Source organism: Pseudorasbora parva, chromosome 5 (genome assembly GCF_024679245.1).
Source record: "Pseudorasbora parva isolate DD20220531a chromosome 5, ASM2467924v1, whole genome shotgun sequence".
Taxonomy (NCBI): Eukaryota; Metazoa; Chordata; class Actinopteri; order Cypriniformes; family Gobionidae; genus Pseudorasbora; species Pseudorasbora parva.
The window spans coordinates 49,918,115-49,938,135 of record NC_090176.1 but is presented as its reverse complement, the minus strand read 5'-3'; the positions used below and the strand labels follow the sequence as shown (position 1 = coordinate 49,938,135).

The following is a 20,021-nucleotide window of genomic DNA, read 5'->3' as shown; positions in this document are numbered from 1 at the left end:
GGCCAGCACATAATAACTACATTTTTAGCCAGAACTAGAGCTTAGATCGACTCAAAAAATCAAGCCCAACCCTACCCAAGCCCGTGCACCCGAGAGACCGGCCCTGTCCGACACATTAACTGTAATTATGAGCCCGTTTTAAACCCGACCATTTTTAATACGTGGGCGAGGTATAGCCTGACCTCACTAATGAGCGGAGTGAAGCCGGTGTGACTCAGCTCAATAATCCGCAGACGCGCGCTCATGAACCGCTCACGGTAAAAGGATGTTCGTTCAAATCCAGCTTAGACATGACATAAATCTGTAGCTTACTATAGGCTACTTGTTGTAGCCATTAAACAATGTTTTTTTTTTTTCATATTTATGTTTAAATATTATAATATTATTTTTACATTTCATCTGATTATGATATCAGTGCAAAGATGCTAGTGGGTCAGAAATGATTTTGGTGGTTATATTTAGCTTAATATGAAGTTTTCTTTTTGTAAAAAGCCTTTCTTTCGTTTTGTACAAATTGTTTCTTAATTTTAATAAAGGTTTCTTCGGCCAGTTGCGTGTATTTAATAAATAATAAACAAATAGTAGACTAATCGTGACATAGAAATGCACACTAATGTTCCAATAAACCACGTTGAAATAAGGCCTCTAATCACCTATTGTTTATTTTTTATTATTTTTTAAATTTAATGCAGGTTATATACCGAACTTTATAGTAATATTTCAGAGCTTACTTAAATACTTTAGCGGTTATCCGCAAATTTCCCCGGAGCGAAGACGGAGCAGTGTTTCTGATATCAGTGAGGGAGGAGTGGAGTGGGGAGCTGGAAATTGTGAACCCGGAGCGGAGTGAGTCTTGAATGCAAAGAGCGTGGAGGGGATATTGCTGCCACTCCACTCCACTCACATACTCTGATAGAGTTGTTTTTATTCATGGCTCAACTTGCAGTATTTATAACCCAAAAATGTAAATTCTATAATCATGTATACACCCTCATGCAGTTTGGTTTAAAGGATTCGTTCACTTCAAAATGAACATTTCCTGACATCTTAAGGTCTTTGCACACTTAAGACGGGCGTACACTGTGCGAATTCAAACACTCGGAAGGTCGTGAGATATTGCAGACGCTACGAGTCATTTAATTTGATCATCGCATCAAATCAGCTGGTACACGGCACGATTGTTTGCACCGCGAACCGGCCGCGATCACAAGTTTTCGTGTAGACACCGGAGCTTTCAATGTTGCTGCTATAGCTTCAGATACAAAAAATAAATAAAAAAGGTGTGCAAATGATTTGTTGAAAAGAGAACGGTAGTAGCCATTCCTTTTAACCGAAACAACCAGAGGGAGACGTGCACGTGAGAGAAAGTGTGTGTGTGTACGCAGTATGTGGCAGCCACTGAGCTAATAATATTCATAAAGATTGAGCGTATGTGACGTGCTTGTGCATGATTTGGCTATAGGGGACAGCCATATGCTGGTAAAAATCGGGCCGACTCCCCGAACTTTTTAAACATGTTTAAAAATGATCGTAAGGTCGGGAGGTGCTCTTAAAGGGATCCCCTGGTGTTGAGACTTGTATGGCTTAATATAACATAAATGATGTCTCTTACTGAATTATGTAGTAGAAAACCCATGAAAGATCTACGTTATTTTAAAAATCGATTTTATATTTGGACCATGGGCGGCGCCATTTTGTTTGCGTTCTAGGTTGATGACGTAGAGTGGTTGAACTCCTCAATCAGCTGGCATTACCCGTAGCTATTTTTACCACAACGCAACTCGAAAATTGTTTCAGAGTTAAACAAAACCAATGAATTCCTTTGTAATTATACTTAAAAGACACTCAAACATACATGTGCACACAAACTCACCTACACAAGTCACAAACAGATCGGCGGGCGCGCACACGACAGGCTCTGTCTCAATCGAGATGTTGGGCTGCTCAGTCTCCACGACAGGGGCTGAATCTGAAATCGACCCTATACCCTTAAATAGGGCATTATTTGAAGGGACGGACATTTGTAGTGTTGTCCGACACCATAGTGGACATGTTCGAGTGCAGTCATTCAGTCTCACGTTCCACCGCAATAACGAGTAAAGCCGATTTACAAACAGCTGTCCGACTTCACGCACTCAAACATACATGTGCACACAAACTCTCTCTCTCACACAGACTCACACACACCCCAACAGATCGGCGCGAACACACACACACACACACACACACACCCCAACAGATCGGCGCGAACACACACACACAACAGATCGGCGCGAACACACACACACACGCACGCACTGCGCGCGCATACATAACCCTCAATCTATTCCCTGTACGTGTTGATATCCTGTTCAACACATCCTGTTCCCTAGATAGACTGTTGATAGTAGATTAACTATAATGCCTAATGTGACCAGCAGAGGGAAATATCTAGGTAGGACGATGGGATAACGTGAGGAAGAGGCAGGATGTTTTGGTGATGATGCATGCGATTGAGACAGAGCAGTCAGGTGTGTGTGTGCGCGCCCGCCGATCTGTTTGTGACTTGTGTAGGTGAGTTTGTGTGCACATGTATGTTTGAGTGTGTTTTAAGTACAATTACAAAGCAATTCATTTGTTTTGTTTAACTCTGAAACAATTTTCGAGTTGCGTTGTGGTAAAAATAGCAACGGGTAACGCCAGCTGATTGAGGAGTTCAACCACTCTACGTCATCAACCTAGAACGCAAACAAAATGGCGCCGCCCATGGTCCAAATATAAAATCGATTTTTTAAATAACGTAGATCTTTCATGGGTTTTCTACTACATAATTCAGTAAGAGACATAATTTATGTTATATTAAGCCATACAAGTCTCAACACCATGGGATCCCTTTAACGTGCTCGGCTCGTCTCGTATTTCCTCTCACACGGTGCGAGCCGCGACCATACGAGCATCCACGATGTCCACGCGATTTCTCCCGAGAGAAAAAAATCGTCTGCGACAGCAAAAATCGCACGGTGTACGCCCGCCTTTAGTCCGATATTTTCGCTTAAACTAATTGAGACTAGTCGCAGCCCTATGGTTGGTTTGATTGCTTCTATTGCTCTCTTTATTTGTAAGTCGCTTTGGATAAAAACTCCTGCTAAGTGATTTAATGTAATGTAACTGCATTGATGAAAATAATTCATAAATGATAACAGAGAACAGAATGACCTTGTTTGCAGGAGCGGGCAGTGACTTGAGGAGAGCGCTCTTCTCCAGCTTGGGCTTTGGCAGAACTGCTGGCCGGATCTGTTTGCTTTTGGTTTCTTCTGGAAGTTTCACTGTCACTTCAACTGCTCCCTGAGATTTGAAATCAACTTTATGGATTCGTTTGTCAAGCACCTTCTTCCGATCTGGAAAACAGGGAAATTCAATGTAAAACTCTTCCATTTGACAAATTTGTCACGTAACGTTGTGGAAACTTGTTTCCGCCACGCAATAAAAATTGTGACTTTTTATTTCACAATTCAAATTTTTAAAGAAATGAATACATGATGACACATTTAATGGATATCATATATTATTGAATCTATTAATCATGATGAATGTTCATTAGTTGCTGATGCAGCAATCATTAATAAATGGTTTAGTTCTTCGTGAGTCATTCATTAACTCATGATTATCTGTGCATTAGTTAAGCATGAATTTATGCATATTAGTGCACCCGTATTGTAAAGTGTGTTACTTACCAATAGTCCTTATCTGTCAGTTTGACTGAATAAACTGTAAAATTTCCTCCATTTGCTACTTTTAGACATCATGAGAATAACGTTTGGTATTTTAATGTAACATAGCAAGAATATCTATCGCTTTTTTCAGTCACTGCATTCTCTGCATTATTTTCTCTTCCTTCCTTATTCCTTATTCTTTCACATTATGAAAAAAAACTTTCATTTGGGGGCCAATTTAATTTAATAATGACCTTGTTTTTCAGACAGAGGCTTTAAAATGTAATGGTCTCCTCTTTTTTTTTTTTTTTACGTCTAATCCCGATTAGTAGTATTAAGTGGAATGTTTCTATAGCAGATTGGCTTTCAAGACGACAGAAAAACCTTATTTTCCATCAGTGTTAATAAACTTGTGCGATTAAGGCAATGTATGTTACATAATATAGACAAATATTGCTACAGTGATATTTAACCCGTATTGCTGCAGAAATAATCAAGTTTTTGGAGTTATTTGTAGTGTGTTGTAGGCTAGTAGTTTTGTTAATGCTACACTTTTTACATTGGGTGAGTAGAATAATGTCATCTCATTATAATTAGTTATTAAAAATGTGTATTACTGTGTTCATGGAGCGAATCTTTTGCTGATTGTTTACTGATTTAAGGGAAGTTACACCCATAATTCACGCAAAGCATCATGGGACGTCGAAAAAAAGTGAATAGCTATAGGTGTCATCATGGCATGTGTTTAACTGTCTTGTAGTTCTTTGTAGTTTTTCATGTTGATTAGTCTCCCCAGGTGTGTCTCATTTATCTGTTAGGCTTGTGTGCCCCTGTGTATTTAAACCTCTGTGCTTCAGTTGCTGGGTGTTGGTCGTTCTGTGTGTGTGTGTGTGTGTGTGTGTGTGTGTGTGTGTGTGTGTGTGTGTGTGTGTGTGTGTGTGTGTGTGTGTGTGTGTGTGTGTGTGTGTCTCTGTGTCTCTGTGTCTCTGTCTGTCTGTCTCTGTCTCTGTCTGTCTGTCTCTGTCTCTGTCTCTGTCTCTGGATTTTGCTCTTGTTCCCGTATTATCTGTGTTTATGTGTTTGAATGAATGTTTTGTGCTGGTATTTGGATTCTCACTGTGCCTCATTCCTGCTCACATATGAAAGAACGACCGAAACCGAACAACAGAAGGGGAATTCTGACTTTTCCCCTCAGAATTTATATTGTAGAATATATTGACATTTTTCCCATATCTCCCATCTTATCTCATTGCAAACAGTTTTTGAAAATTCGTATTACTGTGTTCTAAAAGCAATACTTTTGCTTATTGTTTACAGTTTAATGAAGGCTATTCCCATAACTTGCGCAAAGCATCATGGGGCATGGGAAATAAAAGGTGGATGGCAATAACAATAACAAAATAATAATACTAAATCAAAAAGTACAATACAGATAAGTTAATAAATACATCATAGTAGGCTAATATATTAATAAAGCCTTAAATAAATAAGGGCAATTCTGACTTTTTCCCTCAGAATAGAGTTTATATCCGACAATGTTTCAAAACTATGACATTTTAATTATAATTGCGAGTTTATATTGGAATGTTCTCAGGGGCAGAACATTTTTATTTTTTATGCCGGAAATAAGCTTCCATATCAGTTTTGTATATTCCAATACGTTTTTATGATTAATATGGATGGTGACGATATAGACTTACCTTCTTCGCTCATATAAATCAGAAGTGCCTTTCGTTTGTCCTCTTGGTGTTCTCGAATCTGCTCGATCTCTCCTCCGGATCTTCTTTTATTTTTAAAATAAAGCTCAACCTTTGGTTTCACACGGTCAAAATCATCCGGCAAACCTTCGAGAATCAGGCTTCTCTCTTCCATCTTTGCGCTCCAAAGACTTTAGAAGTCGCCTAAAGTTTTTCTTGGAGTCACAAAACGCTCATAAGTGACTGTCAGACATATTTTCACCCGAAGATACTCACAAATCAGTCACAAATGAGTGGATAGACAGACCGTGGCTTTCACTTTTACTTCAGGATTCGCTCGATCACGTGACGTGAGTTCTCATAATAAGGCAAGTTCACGATCAAGGAAGTTCTATTAATAATAATAATAATAATCAGAATAATATGGGATGCGCCATACCGTGACTTTCACTTTAAGACTAACGTTACTTTAGGATTCAAAAAACAAACAAACAAAAAAACTTCAGGATTCGCTCATGTTAATGACTTATCAGGCAAGTTCACGATCAAGGAACTTCTATTAATAATAATAATAATAATAATAATAATAATAATAATAATAATAATAATAATAATAATAAATGCAATACAAATAAAAATAATAATTAAATAATCTTTTGCCAATAATTTGATTTTAAAACATATTTTGCTACAAATGTTTGTCTAATCTATTATTCTAAATTTCGATTTTTGTTTTGTTTTGGTCATTACAATGGAAAATAAAAAACAAATGTATTTAAAAAATAAAATTAAAAAATCTCTCAATTTAATTCACCAATCAATTTTTATGCTTCAAGCTTTTTTTAATCAAAATTTTGTATAAAGCTGATTCTCAACTATGTTATGAGAGATATAGCAGAATAATTTGATATAGCCTACCATTTTACTTTATGCAGTATGCGTGTAAACATGGCCATAAATGCCTTTCCCATATGCAATGCATACACTGTATCTAATTTGCATACTAATGTGTAAAAACATAGAAAAAAAAATAGGTTAAAATACGTGTAATGGGAGTAAAAAATTGAAACATTTTCATAAGAATGTCTCATATTTCATAAGAATATCCAGACTTAAAACTGTGTATGTTGTCAGAGAAAATCGCTATAATGTTCGTTTTTTTTCAAATATTTCCACACGAAAGATTCGGTTCACGCAACGATTCATTAATCGGCACTTTCACGTTTACTTCCGGATTCGCTGACTTATTATTAATAATATTAATAATAAATAAAAAAGTATAAATAAGTAGGCTACATAACAGTAATACATGAATTAAATACATAATATTAATACATTAATAAATCGATCATTAAAGAAATATTTGCACTTCAAAGACTTTAGAAGTAGCCTTTTGTGAACAAAACTGACAAAACGCTCATAAGTGACTGTCAGATTATTTAGACGAAGAGATTCGGATCACAAATGAAGGCACCGATTCGAATCAACCAAACGTCACTTTCACTTTTACTTCAGGGTTTGCTCACGTGACTTCGCACAACAAGGCATCAAGGAAGTTGTGAGGTAACGTTACTTAATAAGTGGTGAATAATATATTTAATTAATATATTTAGCCAATCGACAAGTATTTGGTGGTTTAAATCATCTATTATTTACCCCAGATACTTTCGATTTCGCTTGCGACATGTCTGACACCGCTGGAATAAACGGCGAGGTAGGCTACGTCCATTTTGTCTCACACTTTTAAGGTTTTTATGTGAATTTAGTTCAACATTTTATAACACTTGTCAAAAATCGTGTTTAAAACGAACAGCCTCAAATCCAGGAAGACGAGATGATAGCTGTCGAGGAGGAGCTGCAGAAATACAAGGTACATTTAATACTTACTATGCGAACAATTCATCATAATGCTCTGTATTGCATTATAGCCTACTACATTGTACTACATTTGTGTTTTTAATGATCTTCACACAGGATCTCGTTGAGGCTGCTGATAATCAAAAGTCCAGATTGCTGCTGGAAAAGGCTATAGCGGAAGACGAGAAGAGAAAAGCCGAGTCAGAACTTCAGACATTCATGGAATATGAAGAAAAGATGAGTGACACATTTAGGAAAGATCTTCAAGTAGTACAGGTGAGGATAACCATAAACATGGACATTTCTCAAAACTTAGGGTATAACATGGGGGTAGATGCCTCCCTTAAAGGGATAGTTCACCCACAAATGACATTTCGGTCAGCATTTATTCACCATCAAGTTGTTCCAAATGAGTTTCTTTCTTCGGCTAAACACAAAAGATGTTAAGAATGTCAGAAAGCAAACATTTAATAGACCCCATTGACTTCTGTAGTATTTTTTTTTCCCCCACTGTGGAAGTCAATGTTGACCATAAACTGTTTGGTTTCCGACATTCTTTAAAATATCTTATTTTGTTTTCAATAGAAGAAAGAAACTCATACATTAATTATCCTTTTAAGAACATTGTGTATTTACTTTTAAACTAGCGTCATTAGATATAAGTTTAGCATGGAATATGATGCATCAGCCAATGTGTTATAGAGACATTTGCTGATGTAGTTGTTATTATAGCACAATATGCCAAATATTAAAAGATGGGTGAGACATTTACATTTACATTTAATCATTTAGCAGACGCTTTTATCCAAAGCGACTTACAAAAAAGGTGAGAGCAATAGAAGCAACGAAACAAACAAGGCCAACAACCTGTAAGAGCTGTAAGAAGTCTCAATTAATTAGCACAGTACACAATATATATATATATATATATATATATATATATATATATATATATATATATATATATATATATATATATATATATATATATATATATATATATATTGTGTACTGTGCTAATTATTATTATTTATTTGTTTGACAAACTAAAAAAATTCATAGTTAAGTGCTTTTCTTTATTGGTCAAATGCAATTGGAAAAGATGTGTCTAAAAATGGCTACAGACTCTGCAGCACGAACTGAGATCGGCAGGTCATTCCACCAGGTGGGAACGGTCCAAGAAAATGTCCGTGAGAGCGATTTCATGCCTCTTTGGGATGGAACCACGAGGCGTAGAGACAGACCCCTACCTGGATAAACTTTTACACAATGCATAGTTTTTGATCGATACAACTTTTTTATGTTTTTAGAAGAAGTCTCTTATGCTCACCTTGCACTTAAGCTGCATTTATTTTATTTAAAAAAATGTATTACAGAAAAAAACTGTAATATTATGAAATATTATTGAAATGTAAAACTGTTTTCTATTTCTTTTTAAGATTGTATTGAGATTTATATGAAAGGTACAATTATTATATGACTTATTTACAATATTTACATATTTAATTGAAGAAATCTCATAATAGTAAAACTGTGAAATCTAATTGAATGATTTTACTTAACTAGCCTATAGGTTTTAATGAAAGTACATCTAATTCATGGACATATTAAATAATAACCTCATTCATTACAATAAGTATTACATTCAAAACATTTATAGCACTAGGAACAACTTGCCTTTTGGTGCTTCCTGTGCCAATTCTGGGTGGTCCATCTTACCCCAAGGGTCTAATTTTCTCTTTTTAGTTCAAAATAAAAGCTATAACTTTTACTCCGCAGATCTAAAAACATTAATGTGTCCACAAAACCCTCATTAACAAATAGACACAAAAAATGTTGTATAGATTCAACATAATACAGTGTTCAAAATTAGATCAGTTAACCTCAAAACTGTTTTGAAATTAAGTTTTTTATAGCTGTAAAAGGGAAAGTTTTTTGATTGTATTATGGTCAGCTGGGTAACCACTCTAACTGAAAGCAGCTGATGAGTTTTTGTATTTATCCTTCATCCTTTCAGGAGGAGATGAACAGTCTTGACCGCATCAATCAGGACTTGAAGAGAGAATTTGATGATCTTCGAAAGAAGCTTCAACTCAAGAGGGACGAAAGTGATTCTCTGGAGCGTAAATTCAAGGTTGATCTGTATTTTATTATTACAATGTACAAATTTGATATTTACTGGTGCCCTAGAAGGGATTATTTATAGAAGGGGTAGTAATCACACACAATTTCTATCAATCTTAAATGCCTATTGAGTAGTATTGCATCCCTCATATATCTGAAATGTCTTTAGTTTTATCATAATTATAAAAGACAGATACGCTGTAAAGAGTCTTTCTGAATAAAACCGAGCGGACGTATCGTGTGTGTAGAGGAATATTTTACTAATTTAAAGAACACTTTTCCACCATAAAGTACTTTGTGGTTTCATGGATGTTAAAGGTTCTTCATGGAAACATCATTCAAATTTAAAGCTTAAAACGTAAAACTCAAATATATATATATGGTCCTTTCCCAAAACATAAGGTGATGTTTTCGAATACATGTCTGTATCTGACCAATAACACTTTATTCTCTCTGAATGCAGATACATGCCAATATCCCAGTGAAAACACTGAAGTTTACTCGAGGTCTGGAGGCGGATGAGGGAGAGGACAGAGATGATCTTGTGGCGTCTGTATTCACAGTCACACAAAGACCATCGTTTCTCTTGAAGGGCGGCCAGGCTCTCATCACGTTTGAGGAGGAGAAGGGTATGGACAAGATCACGTTTTCTTATGATCTGTACATTTTGTACAGTTTTATTTGCATTGATCCATTATGTAAGCGCTGCCACAGAGGCCGTTTTCCGCTGGTTTTAAGATGTGTTTTGGTCGATCGGATCACAAATAGACGAGGCAGACACATTCCCGTTTACACCTGGTGCCAGATTTACTAAACAGGGCAAATTAGCGTGAGAGCGCAATGCGTTTCCATAAAAGCGCCAATGGGAGTGGACAGTTCAGCGCGTGATCTACTGACAGCACGCACATTAAAGAACACAGCCCGCTCATTTCCATACTGACCAACACAATCTACCTGTTAGCATCTGGTTTAAGACATGCTTTTTTGGGGTGGTAAATAATGGCGCAAACACCAGTAAATTGCCGAGCGTAAACCTTAGTAAGTCAGCTTGTGTGATTCATTTAAATCCTCTCCTCCCATGAATACTGCATCTGAAAGAGATAATCCTGCAAATGCATATGCAATAAGATCAGCCGCAAAAATAACCCTGTCCACACCTTTTCAGGGCTAATTTATCTCTGCGTGTCTTTAGTAAAAGAGGGTTTGCGCTGGCGCGAGCTGTAAGTAAATCTAGCCCCTGGTGTTTTAATCCGTCTCTTTTGTCCACTTTTAACCACTTCTGTCCTGATTTCTTTGAGGGGAGGGTCTATGGGTTGGTAAATGTACAAGTTTCGATCTAATAGACGAAGCAAGCGAGCTCGCACTGTTGGGGACAACAGTTTTAGGACCCAAGACCAGATGTGATGAATGAAGACCAGGAGTCAGAAATGTGATTAATTAAAGAAAACATCTTTTTACCAAAGATTAGTTTGCAGTTCCATCAGCAGAAGCCAGCTTCAGATCTCACAAGTAGTTTGCTCTCTGCGTACATAAATTTCCACATCACAATTATCCTAATTTCCAAGGTCTAGGTACGTCATTGCTTTAGGATGAATTATTCTGATTGGCTAAGAGAAAATAGCTAGTCACAGTAAATTTCCACACGTGGATTGATAGTCAGAAGCATATCTCCATTGATCAAATGTTGACGCTTGAACCCGGAAATTAGGCACGCTGTGACATTCTCCAGTAGTCTCTAATAGAATGCCAGTTGTACCAATGCTGATCTGTGAAAAACACACTAACACACACACATACCCATGGATCCACCAGGCACAAAGCTACTTCAAGGTTGTCGTTGGCCAAGCATCAACTATAAACAACATGGTTTCCCAAAACATACAGATAACATGTTCGTCTCCTTGGTGAGAAGTACAAGCAATATTCATCTTTATTCTCTAGTGTTGCAGTAAAAAGGAGTGAAACAAATGATAGACAAATCCATATTTCATCTCTGCAAGCCGGGCTGAATAAGTAAGCACTGTTAATGCACTCCTTGGTCTCGTAGTGATATATTTGTTGATGAGGTCCATATACAGTAGTGTCCAAAATGTATGTACGGCCTAGGAAAATTTACATTTTTACAAAGTATATTGCTTAGTTGTGCTCGGAGTCGATTGTTTTATTATGATAACACAAATCTTTCATACAGCTGGCATACAAAAAACACATGCAAAAACAAAAGGAAAACCAATAAAATATTAATATAACAACTGATTGTGTTGTAGTCAATGTTTGCTTTTTCCTGTGATTTCTGTTTTGTAGTTTTTCTATGCTTTTTTGTATTGTAAAATAAAACCTGTAGCTGTAGTCTGTCAGATACATTTTGTCAGATAAATACCTTAACCAAGTTTAGTGTTTTGTTCTTCCCTCATATTTAAGCCACTACTGTATATGTCTCTCTTAATTCTGTCTCTGTTTTGTGTCTTTCAGTGGCAGAGCAGATCCTCAGACTGGCAAAGTGCTCAGTGGCCTGTGACAAAGCCAAGATGGATATAAAGCCATACGCTTTAACTCTGGATCCTTCTGTGAAGTTTGAGGTAGAGGTTTTCTGTCAGAGCTTGCTGAGGGATTCTATCACAGATTTGTTTCCGTGTCCAGAATAATGTGTTGACGTGAACTGCTGTTATTCTGTCCATGCAGGTGCATATCAAGGTATCCAAGAAGACCATCAAGTTCTCCAACGCCCCGCCCACTTTACCTGAGGAGCGAATGAGAGACCGGCTGGAGCTGTCCTTCTCTAGAGCCAGTCGAGGTGGAGGTGAAGTGGAAAAACTGGAGTATGACAAGAATAACGGCACAGGCCGCGTTACTTTCGTCAACACTGGAGGTGTGTCTTTATCCACACATGATGTTGTATAATTGCATTGACTGGCAACTTAAAGGGGTGGTTTCGTGGGTTTTTTCTAGGCTTGGTTGTGTTTATGGGATGCAGTATAACATGTCTTAATACTTTCTTTTTTTTTTAAACGCCTTATTTTTCTTCTATTCTCCCTTTATTCCACACCTCTGTCTCCACTGTCCTGTGAACGGCTCATTTGCTTCCTGCTTCTATGAAGCCCATCCATCTGAAAAACGCAATGGTCTTAGATTGGTTAGATGGCCAAATGTAGTTTCCTGTATTTTTATTGGCTGAAGTGCCAAGCACAGGTTAAGGCCACGCCCCTTCCCATTACAGGCAGAAGTCACATCTGCGGAGACTAGCGAGGGTTTATGATGTAGGGGCAGCAGTGGCTCAGTGGTTCATGTAGGTTGTCTACAAACCAGAAGGTTGGTGGTTCAATCCCCGGTTCCACCTGACCAAGTGTCGAAGTGTCCTTGAGCAAGACACCTAACCCCAGCTGCTCCTGACGAGCTGGATGGCGCCTTACATGGCTGACATCGCCGTCGGTGTATGAATGGCAAAATGTGAGGCAAAAATGTAAAGCGCTTTGGATAAAAGCGCTATATAAAAGCAGTCCATATGATGTCACCTACCCGGGAAGAAGCTCGTTGTAATCCAAACCGGATGTTTTTGTAGGCAATAAACTGTCAAAACTTTAAAAGACAATGGGCCCTATTTTAACGATCTGAAACGCAAGTGTCAAAGCACGAAGCGCAAGTAACTTTGTGGGCGGGTCTCAGCGCTGTTGCTATTTTCCCGGCGGGACAAATCTAAAATGGGTTGGTCTGAAGTAGCTTCATTATTCATAGGTGTGGTTTGGGCGTAACGTGAATAAACCAATCAGAGCGTCATCCAACATTCCCTTTAAAAGCAGCTGCGCAAGTTCCTTTATGGGTCGCTATTATTATGGCGTATTTACCAGGCGCACGCCAGGAGCGGTTCACAGCCGACGAGACTGATGTTCTTGTAAGAGCAGTGAAAGACAGAGAAGTTGTGTTGTATGGGGATTGGAGAAACCCACCCAAAATAGCGTCGGTTAAACAGTTTTTTCCGTGGATTTTTTTTTTTTTTTTTCTGGTTCTTGACGGACAAACTAATTTTTTCAGATGTCCTTATATACATATATGTCTTGGCACTATTGGGCAAACAGGTCTGATCCTTAATTACTACAATTAGCCTGAATAATTTGTAAGCTAGATTTATGCCTATTTTTCACATCTTCGTGGCGCACAACAATGATTTCCGTCGTCTCATGTGTTAATATTTTTTTAGTGTAACAATTTATGATTTGCAAAAATAACTGTTGCATCTGTGTCGATTTCATGAGCAAAGTATATGCGCGTTGTGCACGCTATACATTATGGTCAAGCATGCGCCCTTAAAATAGCATAATGAACAACGCGCCGCTGACTTTAGACTGGGTTTTTTCTGGTCAGTGGCGCAACTGTTTAATGAAACAGCAAAATAGCACCAGGGATTGTTTGCGTCGGAACACGCCTCCTTTTTTGCGCTGAACCGCCCAGGGAGAGCAAGTTCATTCACTAGTTTAGCGACGTGCTTCTGTGGAGGGAAAAGCGCGCTTTGCGCGGGTGCAAAATAGGAATGACACGTGTCGGTGTACAAAGTCAGTTGCGCTGGGTGCAAGATAGGGCACTATATATCCGTTTGCACTGAACTTTCAGCCTTCGAACCCCAGAAGTTTGTTTCTGCCATTGTAGGCAGTGTTTTTCACGATGATTTCATTTCAATTGTTCGTTTTTTAAATAAGTTTAGCTTTAGTTAGTTTTTTGATGCTATAAAAATGAGGGGTGTGACACCATGATTGACAGCTGAGATTGATGGCTTCTCTGGGTGAACTTGTCACTGAGGCACTAACAGACTTTTTTCCGCATTTTTGGGAGAAGTTTGGAGCTTAAGCTTTAATTTCTAAATTTCTATAACTGTTTATTTCACACCATCATAATGAATTGCTCTGCATCTACGAGAGTGTGGGCAGGCTTTTGATATCGCAGCTGTACTTCCTGCTCTCCACTGCACAGACTCGGTCCAACTCGGTCAGTGCAATAATCGGACCGCCGGAGGCTTCAAAAACTTCAGCAGAAGAGAATGGAGTCGCGTCGTCCATATTTTTTTATTGTCTATATGGTTCTGTCTGATCGGGCCTAAGAGTATATTGTGCTTTTCATCATAATTCAGCCACCGTACAGTATTTTCTGATGCTTCCTCTGATTTAGTCAGCTCAGTTATGAAGTATAATTTCTGTCAGATTCATAATTACATAATACATAATTTCCTTCCTGGTTTCACTTTCAGTTGCAGAGAATTTGGTTCTCAGAGGAAAGTTTTGTGTAGACACGGGCAGTGACATGGTGGTTGACGTGTTTCCTCTGTATGACTACCAGCTCAGGAAATTTCAAGTATGTTTGCTGCCGGCAACACACACACTCATGTTGATTTTCTACATCAGAAATATGTGTTCAGTGAGGAAGAGCATGCATTTGTTTTATGGTGTTTGCTGTCATATTGCAGACGTACTCGGGGGCTCCGAATCGCACTGTGTTGCTTGGGGGAATTCAGGAGCTGATGGATGAAGAAGATCTTCAGGATCATCTAGAAATCCACTTCCAGAAGCCCAGTAACTACGGAGGAGAGGTTGAACACATAAAATACATTCCTATTGGAAAGCAGCTGACGGCTTTCTTCAGCGAGGACTGCACTGAAAAGGCCAGCTGAGGGCCAAATGTTGTTCAGTGCACTGCAAAAACAATGCTCTTTTTTTCCAGTACAAAATAAATATCTATCTAAATACCTTCTTAAATTCCCACTGTAGTCAATAATTTTATTCCTTAAAACTCATCTTTAGATCACCAAAATTACATTTTTAAAAGTTTATAAACTGTGATACATTTTTTGTGTTTTAGAATAGCTTGAATGTCACTCGACAACCTTGCCTCATTTAGTATGCGCAGACTCATGAATATGCAAATGACCCCCGCCTCCACTCACTCGCACCAGCTCAGAATACCTGATTTACTCACTCAACTTTACCGTAGTAAACGCTGCACAATGGTATCACTCTATACAACGTCGGACACATAACTGTAATTAATATGATTAGCCTTTTCCTTGACTGAGTTATCAAACAGCTAATGTGTTGCTAATGTTTCACAAACCATATTCCCGTTCGTCAAATTGTTTGTCATAACATCGTAATATCCATCATATACATAATTCACCCGCTATACTGCTAAAAGTACCAACTTTTTTATATCAACAAAACTATACCGGGATCACCTGGCTCCAGAGAATAGTTAATGATATGCTAAACTTCCGCCCACATGTAGATGTGATTGGGTACAAGGTAGTTTGTGACATCAGAAACACCAAATTTCAAACCGACTGTCTTTGGTTCACTGCCATTTTAAAGAGAAAAAGCTCAGCAGTGGTGTTGACTTGTGACTGCACATGGTTTCTCTTAAAGCGTATTGAAAACATCACATAGATATATAAACAACATTAAAAGCTGGATCTTCACCACAGGGGGACTTTAAATCAGGGTACATGTACTGGAGAAACAAAATGTCTTTTAAACAATCTAAATTAATTGAGTTTTTGGTTAAAATTAGAACGAATATCTGCAAATGTGGTCTGAAAAATAGACTTAATTCAACGGGAAATATTCTGATTTTCAGATTATAATTTTTTTCAGTGTTTGCACCCAAAATCAGGATAAGGTTTTACTTTAAATCAGAAAAAATTACCTATTATGTACATGTTATGTGTGTGGTATTTTTCTGATTTTTCTTTCGATTGTTCTGATTATATCAATCATATCTCCTCACTGTCTTCTTTAAAATAACATCATGACAAATCAAAGTTTCCTAAAATACAATTAAGAAAGTTTATTGAGTAGGTTATTCATCTATAAATGACATCATGCATTTTAAGAGCATTGTATTTTAAGTATATTAAAATAAAGTTTATTCAAAAGTTCTGCATGAGCTTTGGCTGCAGCGTTAATGTTTATCCACTTTTTTGGCACTTTTTATTTGGAATGATCAAACAAATGAGGGCATAAGATTTGCAATTTGCAATTCACTTTGCAATTTGCTTTGGCAAGATATTTTTAAAAGATTGACGCTGTAAATCAGGCAGCTGCACAGCACAAGCTTATCTAGTGTTCTTTTTAGTTAAAGTTTTTATTAGTTTTTTAGTTTACATTTTATTTACTTTTTTAAATGTCTGTATGGTTTTTATTAAGTTTTAGTTTTTAATTTCAATTCATTATTTTTATTTTATTTTAGTACTTCAACTTATAATAAATGAAAATGATAAACGTATTGGCCACTAGCTGAAAAAAAAGGAAAAAAAGTTTTAGTTAATAATATTAACCCTGGGGCCTGTACCATGATGGTAGTTTAACAAACTCAGGGTTACAGGATTAGTTTTGAGTTGACAAAACCAAACCAATCTATTCAGACTTAACTCGTCCCATGATGCAGATCATCAGCTTTTTCTGTCAATTCAGGCTTTGATCCTGAGTTCAGGAGTTTAGCTGTGACATCAGCAGTGAACAGCCAATCACAGGCTGTGACATCAGCAGTGAACAGCCAATCACAGGCTGAGGATCAACTGAGATGCACTTCTCGCGAGAGAAGCGGTGAGGTTAATTTTTCTTTTTTCCGCAGAATATTACATGATTGAAAAATATTAAGAATTTTAAAAAAAATGACAGAGCAAGAAGAAAAAAGCTGTCTATGAACGAGGACAACTTAAAGAAAAATTTGTATACGTCAAAGCAAGTAAAAGTTATGAAGTTATTTTAGTTAATATAGAGAAAATTGAACATTTAAGCTCAGTAAGCTTCTTTATTAAATAGTTTAATTTTAACAAAGTGTCTATTAATAATTGATTAACTAAAATGATAAATGTGTACCGTAATTGATTAAGGGTATAAAAATTACATCAATTATATCTAAATCATTCAAAATTATTATTATTATAAATAAGCATTGTTAAAAGCCAGACACTTTAGTCTTTAAAAACCATTTGCTATGCAGTGACCTTTAATTTGGAGTAGAAACAGGGGGAGTGGCTTTATTGCATCAGAGATGTGTCCCTTTACTCACAGCTAATTGGTCCAGTTTCAGTTTGAGATCTCTTATCCAGACCATAACCTGCCCCAGAGCAGGTTAGCCTGGAGCATTAGTTACTATAGAGATGAACACAGCTAAAAGCCAAACCACTTTAATGGTACCTAAAACTTAAGACTGGCACAAACTAAGCTTAAACAAATCAGGCTAGCCAGCAAAACCAGCTTCATGGTACAGGCCCCAGGTCTAGATGCACTATATTGCCAAAGGTTTTGGGACGCCTGCCTTTACATGAACATGAACTTTAATGCCATCCCATTGTTAATCCGTAGGGTTTAATATGGAGTCGGCCGTCCCTTTGCAGCTCTAACAGCTCCAGCTCTTCTGGGAAGGCTTTCCTCAAGGTTTAGGAGTGTGTTTATGGGGATTTTTGCCCATTCTTCTTGAAGCTCTTTTGTGAGGTCAGGCACTGATGTTGGACGAGAAGGCCTGGCTCTCAGTCTCCGCTCTAATTCATCCCAAAGCTGTTCTATCGGGTTGAGCTCAGGACTCTGTGCAGGCCAGTCAAGTTCCTTCACACCAAACTCGGTAATCCATGTCTTTATGGACCGACGCTTTCTTGTCATGTTGGGACTGGAAGGGGCCATCCCCAAACTGTTCCCACAAAGTTGGGTGCATGAAATTGTCCAAAATGTCTTGGTATGCTGAAACATTAAAAGTTCCTTTCACTGGAACTAAGGAGCCACGCCCAACCCCTGAAAAACATCCCCCACACCATAATCGCCCCTCCACCAAACTTTACACTCTGCACCATGCAGTCAGACAAACCCCATTCTCCTGGAAACGGCCAAACCCAGACTCGTCCATGGGATTGTCAGACAGAGAAGCGTGATCTGGTGTGATCTACAGTAGTCAAGTCACCTTTATTTATATAGCGCCTTTTACAATACAGAATACTTTCAAAGCAGCATTACAGTGATAACAGGAAAATGCAACAAAGTTTGTTGAGCTGTGCAACAGTTCTGGAAGAAAATTGTGTCATAGTCCAGCTTAAGTAAGTTCAGTGTTGGTTCATTTCTGTTGTAAAAAATTTATTAATTTAGTTTTGATTAATTCGTTTTTCTATACAGCCACTCTGGAGAAAACAGTGATGGTCTGCAGTGATCTAGATTAGTCTACGGCGGTCTTCAGTGGTATACAGTTAGTCTGTTTATCAGTTGGTGTCGGGTAGTTTGTTGGCTTGATTTTCCTCCTCCTGTGCTTCAGAGGTCAGTGCATCTGCACTCGGTGGCCGGTCTGTTGGGTTTGGAGCACTTTGTCTTTCTAATGACGATGGAGGAGTTGATCTGTCGCTGGTGACTTTCCGGATGCGGTTTAGAGATTGGCGCAGAAGGGGACGAAACGTGCTACTGGAGCTCTTTGAGGCTTGACAGCTATCCAGTGTTCTTCTGTTGACATGCTGGAGAGACAAACGGCACAGGAGTGTCTGCCAGAAGGCAGAGCGAAACTGGCGCGAGGACAGGCTATACAGAAGCGGATTTAGCACCGAGCTCAGATAGAAGAAGCTGTCGGCCACCAGATGCAGCTTCACGTAGCTGCTCAGGTAGCTTACGGTCCATGATGACTTGGGCAACGCTGCTGTCATCAGCCTGCGAATCTGGTTTGGCATCCAGCACACGAACAGAGCACAGACGATCAGCACTAGAGAGAGAGAGAGAGAGAGAGAGAGAGAGGGGGAGAGGGAGAGGGAGAGAGAGAGAGAGAGAGAGAGAGAGAGGCTTAACAATCTCTTTATTCGACCACTTGTCTTTCTACTTCAAATCATACAATTGTTACAAAATAATTTACATTCTACAAATTTAAAATCAACATTTCATTTTCTCCAATTTCACAAAGAACTTCCCCACTGACCATATTTCAGAAAACATTACAATGTTATTTACCAGTTTATAATATGTATACTCAATTTTTATTCTAGCCATTATCATTCCTTTTAAAACCATCTCAGCATTTGTTGAACCAATACAATAGAGAGAGAGAGAGAGAGAGAGAGAGAGAGAGAGAGAGAGAGAGAGAGAGAGAGAGAGAGAGACTTTTGAACAACTTTAATTTAAAAAAATGTAAAAACAATCTTCAATCAATTAATTAGCCATCATAAAACATGAAATAAAATGACAAAAACCCATAAACTTTTTAACGAACGTTATCATACATAGGTTTGTAAATTACCATCACAGTCAACATCGCAAATACAGTTATTTGTAGCCCACTAAAACTTGAACTCTTCAATATTCTCATTCAGTCGATAATATTCAAATTCTATTCTTAACCGTGACTTCATCAAACCCTCATAAATCAGAACCACATCAGTTTGCCCCACAGCACCTATTTTACTATTACGGGGCAGCCAAACAGCTAACTTTGCTTGTCAGAAGATAAAATTGAGTAGGTGATAAGTCTCTCTCTTGCTGCGTTTATATTTAGGAGAGAGAGAGAGAGAGAGACAGAGAGAGAGAGACAGAGAGAGAGAGACAGAGAGAGAGAGACAGAGAGAGAGAGAGAGAGAGAGAGAGAGAGAGAGAGAGAGAGAGAGAGAGAGAGAGAGAGAGAGAGAGAGAGAGAGAGAGAGAGAGAG

The 20,021-nt window shown here is 38.0% G+C and overlaps 2 protein-coding genes across 3 annotated transcripts in view; one reads left to right on the top strand and one right to left on the bottom strand.

Annotated features, from left to right (window-relative positions):
• Positions 1 to 6,855: 6,855 nt before the first annotated feature.
• On the top strand, positions 6,856 to 16,294 carry nmi (N-myc (and STAT) interactor). Of its 2 annotated transcripts, XM_067444640.1 has the most exons (10): positions 6,856 to 6,952; positions 7,051 to 7,103; positions 7,203 to 7,259; positions 7,364 to 7,522; positions 9,264 to 9,380; positions 9,834 to 9,999; positions 11,843 to 11,949; positions 12,053 to 12,239; positions 14,607 to 14,710; positions 14,823 to 16,294. In XM_067444640.1, exons 2-10 carry the CDS (start codon positions 7,074 to 7,076, stop codon positions 15,024 to 15,026), a joined length of 1,131 nt encoding a protein of 376 aa, XP_067300741.1. In that variant the 5' UTR covers positions 6,856 to 6,952; positions 7,051 to 7,073; the 3' UTR covers positions 15,027 to 16,294. The 2 variants fall into 2 exon arrangements, with proteins under 2 accessions (XP_067300741.1, XP_067300742.1); XM_067444641.1 differs by lacking the exon at positions 6,856 to 6,952 and having other exon boundaries at positions 6,959 to 7,103.
• Positions 16,295 to 16,543: 249 nt separating this feature from the next.
• The window catches only part of gpr39 (G protein-coupled receptor 39), a 5,509-nt gene continuing 2,031 nt past the window's right edge, over positions 16,544 to 20,021 (bottom strand). The window contains exon 2 of the mRNA XM_067444639.1: positions 16,544 to 19,087. Coding sequence (XP_067300740.1) covers positions 18,600 to 19,087 — 488 coding nt within the window. The 3' untranslated portion in view covers positions 16,544 to 18,599. The remainder of the gene's footprint in view (positions 19,088 to 20,021) is intronic.